At 42.1% G+C, this 4,874-nt stretch overlaps 1 protein-coding gene across 1 annotated transcript; it reads right to left on the bottom strand.

Annotated features, from left to right (window-relative positions):
- Nucleotides 1-3,768: 3,768 nt before the first annotated feature.
- LOC147428219 (uncharacterized) lies at nucleotides 3,769-4,254 on the bottom strand. Its single transcript, XM_086496343.1, has one exon. It carries the CDS (start codon nucleotides 4,168-4,170, stop codon nucleotides 3,769-3,771), a length of 402 nt encoding a protein of 133 aa, XP_086352469.1. The 5' UTR covers nucleotides 4,171-4,254.
- Nucleotides 4,255-4,874: the final 620 nt, after the last annotated feature.

Genomic DNA, 4,874 nt, shown 5'->3' with positions numbered 1-4,874 from the left:
CAATGCTACATTAGAGTAAGCAAACATATCAATTTCTTTTAAATGACTCATGTTTTTGTCTTATAAGACTAGTCCTCTTTTTAATTGTGCACAAATTTAACTAGTATGCATGCTTAGAATCATGTTTGTGATGACGACGTCTCTCAAACACCAAGTAGAATTTGTCACTCTACTTTGGGAGAATGAAATGGACTAAAGAGCAGACATGCTTGCGGCAGCTATGTCTCCCAAGCACCAAATGGATTAGTCATCCATCTTGGAAAGATGTCGTAGGGTAAAAAAGGGATCCTCTACCCGCTAAGTACGATTGACTAATGACTAAGGCTTTATCTCTTCTACCTCATAGTCGAGGACCACTATGATTTCAAGAGAGAGGTAATGTCATAAAATCTAATATCTAACCAACCCAAATGATTTTCTCATATTAAATTGATCACTTAATGTGGGAGAATAAACGGGAACAAATGTTAAGATATAGATATGTGCTTATAGATCTATCTCAACACGGGGCCAATAGTAAAGGGGCCCAAATGGGAGATGGTCTATCAAGAGCAAGGCTAACCAATGGAGCATAAGACCTTAGGGTTAGCTTCATTGAAGACCTCCAATAATGTGTGTAAAAGTCCTTTGACCTTAGGTAAGCTAGGGCTGGGCTTGAGGTGGGAACCCGGCCCAAACTCGAGGTGCTTGTCGTGCTTGAGGTGCTTGTCCTACTTGAGGTGCTTGTCATGCTTGAGGTGCTTGATTAAGATGCTTGAGGTGCCTGACTAGCTCCATGCTTGAGGTGCTTGACTTGGTGCATGATTAAGGTGCTTGAGGTGCCTTGAGAAGCTTGCCTGAGATGCTTATGGGAACACCCCCTACTTCAAGTGCTTAGTCATGCTTGATGACTAAGAGGCTTGCTCATCCAAAGTCAAAAAGATCCCTACAATGAGGGGGGGAGAGCCTACAAGGGGGGGGATGAGAGAGAACACACACACACACACACACACACACACACACACACACAAGGGAAGCCCCAGCTTGAAGAGGCAGCATGGACACTTGTCAAGTTCCTCCTCATGTTGCCCTCATGGTGTGCCTGAAACCTATTGGTTGGCCACCCAAGGGGTCCAATGATAATAAAGGATATTTAATTAATTGATTTTGCATTTATCAAGTCCTCTCTCTCAAAGGGGAAAGGGGGACACTTATCCCAAGGCTATCCCTGTTGCTTGTAATGGCTTCTGCTTGTGATTGGCTAGGCCTGGAGGGGTCCAATGAGCTTCAAGCATGAGCTACAAGGGGGGGTCGACCCAAGCAAGCTAGGGGGGTGCTTAGGGGGTATACTCACCCACACACACTCACAAACACTCTCATTGTGTAATATACAAAGTGCAAGAGCTCCCTCTCTTTCTCCAGGCAAGTAGAGGTTGAGAGCCTACACCAACACTCTTGGCTATGGAGTGTAAATCCATCCAAGAGCCATGCTTCAATGCTTGAGCTTGCCATCTATTTCTTCTTCATTACTATGCTATTATGTATGCTAGCACAAGAGTTATGATAAGTGAGGAACTAGCTCTTTCTCGTATGAAATGTTTCTTCTTCCTCTTCCCTACCCTCATTCCCTGCTAGCTCTCTCCACCTTCGAAGGTGTTTGAGGTCTTGGGACTGAGGCTTGGTATAGTTAAAGCTTTCTTCAAGTTTAGGTTATGCTATGACGATGATGCATGAAGCTTTTCATCTTCATTGCTTCACCTAGGTCACAAGGAACACAAAGAATGTATTGTAACAAGTCTCTCTTTATGGGAGAAATCATAATACAAATGCCTATTGGAGGGGGGACCGGCTCCACATAAATCCGGTCCTCAACTGTTGTCATGTTCTCTAAATTCTCTCTCTTGCAAAAGTATTGTCTATGCCAAGTTAGCTAATTGCTATGATTATGTTGCTATCTTCAATTATGTCAACCCGCTATGCTCACAAAATCATTTCTTGAAAGTACTCTCATTAAATTCCGCTACTTTCAAATTGAATAGGCAAATTCCATTACAGTACATCACACTTATCTTCTAAATTATAGAGCAACGTCACCTGGGATGGCCTTGCTTTGGGGTTGTACACCCATGCATGTTTCGGGATTCTGTCAAACTTGATCAACGCCCTCATAATGATGAGGTCGCAATTGCTCTACATGATCCGAGCCATGGTTTGGGTGTCATCCCTTGAAATTATTGCAAACCCATAAGAGCACATACATGATAGCAACACCCATAGTAGCTCGACAAAGAGCATGCCGCCCACACACAAAAATAACAGAATACACATGGGCACATGGATGAGGCTAAAGAAATGAAGACGGGTGTGAGGAGCACAAGGGTGATGACAATGCCGGTGATGGTGAGGCCACCGAGGAAGAGAGAAACGCCACTAATGACCATGATTTGGTTGAATGTAGGAGCCTGCTTGTGAGTGATCTCAAAAGATGCTATTATCTCTCTCCCTCTCCCTCTATCTCTCGCGTACACACAGGTTGTGCATACATGCAATCGTACGTCTCTCTCTCTCTCTCTCTCTCTCTCTCTCTCTCTCTCTCTCTCTCTCTCTCTCACACACACACACACACACACACACACACACACACACACACAAAGGCACAACGTGCTTGACCCAACCCTACAAAAGGAGGCTGGATGACATCACAATGACAAAGGCTCAAAAGTGGAGTTAAAAAAGGAGACACGATGACACCACAACGATGAAGGTTCAAAAGTTGGCAAAGGTGCAGTCCGTTCAATGCACGAAAAACTCACCACGTGGAGGCTCTGTCCTTTCTAAAAAATGTTAAGCTCCATTGTATAAAGTATAAATATAATGGTCGTAGATCATTTACGACATGGAAAGTCCGTTCAAACCTACAAAGGGAGGTTCATTTGGTGGCAACACACGGAGGAAACTTAGGGAAGCTCTTTATTACCTTAAACAAGGTGAAGACATCACGATGGCCTCAAGAAGGCATCATTTTTTCCTTTAATAAATGATTACTGAACACATTTGACATGTTAATGGACCTTGTGTTCATGAAAAATGTGTCTCGGTCTAATATTGTGCCGTTTTCAATTTCAAAAATGTCAATTGAGAGTAAGGGGAAAAGGAGAATTTTTGCCCCAAAATAGAGAAAAATAATATAAAAACTTAAAAAATAAATCTAATTTTTTAAAAATTCCTCTTAGCAAATTCAAGAAAAGGAGTTTTATATGTCTGAAAAAATGATATTTCTTGAACACTTTAATGGAGAGAGATTAGAGAGAGAGAGAGAGAGAGAGAGATGCACGTGCACACACACACATGCTCGTTTTCATAATAAAAATAATCAAATGAATATAGTAAGGAATGAAATGACTTGAAATGTCACATAGAAAAGTTAATGTGAGGGTGACCATTTGATAGTGAAAGAATTACACGTTTTTCTCTACCACTTCCCTATGGCCTTCTTGGCCAAAAATGCAAAGTAAAGGCACCCTTCAAATTGTTTTTTAAAACAAAAGTACTGAGTGGTCAGCCTTGAAATTTGAGTGCTTGAGTGCTAGAGTGAAACTCCATGGCCTTCTCATAGATTAAGAAGGTGAGGAGTCACGATGGCCTGCACAGATGATTAGTAATTCTTTGTTTAAAGATTAATAGATCCCTCTCAATGCAGCTGAGAGAATGCTTACTTCAAAGGCATAATAAAATCTAACCCTAAACATGAAAATTAAAATGTGGAATTCAGGTGCGAGAGAGAGGCCTTCAAAGATTGACAGAGGTGGTATGGGGGATGTTTGTTTTTCTGTCAAGACAATGCAACACAGCAAAGCAAACATTCCCAAGATAAGCAAAAGCAGACCTTCCCAAGATAATGCAATGAGATATAATATCATGGCATTGTACCAGCCAATGCCAGCCTCCAAGGCCAACCGCCTTCTTCACAACTCCTTGCAGGCCAACTAGAACAGATTTTGTTCGATTATTGCCTATCACGATGACCTTGGTGTGGCGCGGCAGCATAGACAGGTCGTCATCAAAGCCCTTGTCGCTCGCACCCCCTGAGCACATCACCCCTTCCTCACTTGCACCACCTCCTTGCCCATACATAGCTCTTTCCTCTGATTGCACCTCCTCCATCTCCATCTCTGTGTCCATCTCCATCATCTTTAAATCAAGTGCCCTTCTTAACAAGAGCTCCCGATATATCTCTCCAGAATGTTCAACTTAGCATTGATTAAGCCCCAAGAAGCCCCCCTGTGGCCACTAGAATTTATGTTTCAATTAATTTGAGTTGAAATTAAGGATCCATAATTTGTCATACAGCTGAATTGGAAAGCGCACAATACAGAATTGGCTTTGTATGATGATGATGATCTTGGTCTACAAGGATCAAAAAGAAGATTGAGCTAAGCTGAGCAGCTCAGAGACATACAAATAAGGTACAAGTTTTGGATAGAGAGGGAGTCTAAAGCTTGAAAAGATTACTCATTTCACGTAGAAACAGTAGCAATTACTTCCACTCTTCCAAGCCAAATTCTAAACAAACGTTTCTCTGACTACGAATAATTTAGCTCAAACAGTCTTGCATTATATACAACCAAAAAGCAGGCTTGTCTATAGTTTGTCGATAGAAAAGTAGAGATCATAGGGCTTTCCTCAGCAAAATCAGTGTTCTACCAGTAGAGTACAAAAGAGCTACCAAAATTGGAATTTGGGTTCACCTCGACATTGGGCATCCTTCCAAAACCAGAAAAGCAGATCTTCGAAGGAATCGTTGATAGGGGCCTTGCGATCTGATAACTCAACAAGAATGTAGGATATGCGCGCGCGTGTGTGTGTAGCAAAGAGAGAGCTTGCACTGTGGCAGG

The sequence above is a fragment of the Adiantum capillus-veneris genome, chromosome 23 (assembly GCF_014529385.1).
Source record: "Adiantum capillus-veneris isolate H3 chromosome 23, ASM1452938v2, whole genome shotgun sequence".
Taxonomy (NCBI): domain Eukaryota; kingdom Viridiplantae; phylum Streptophyta; class Polypodiopsida; order Polypodiales; family Pteridaceae; genus Adiantum; species Adiantum capillus-veneris.
The sequence above is the reverse complement of the archived record's forward strand: the minus strand, read 5'-3'. Positions and strand labels throughout refer to the sequence as shown.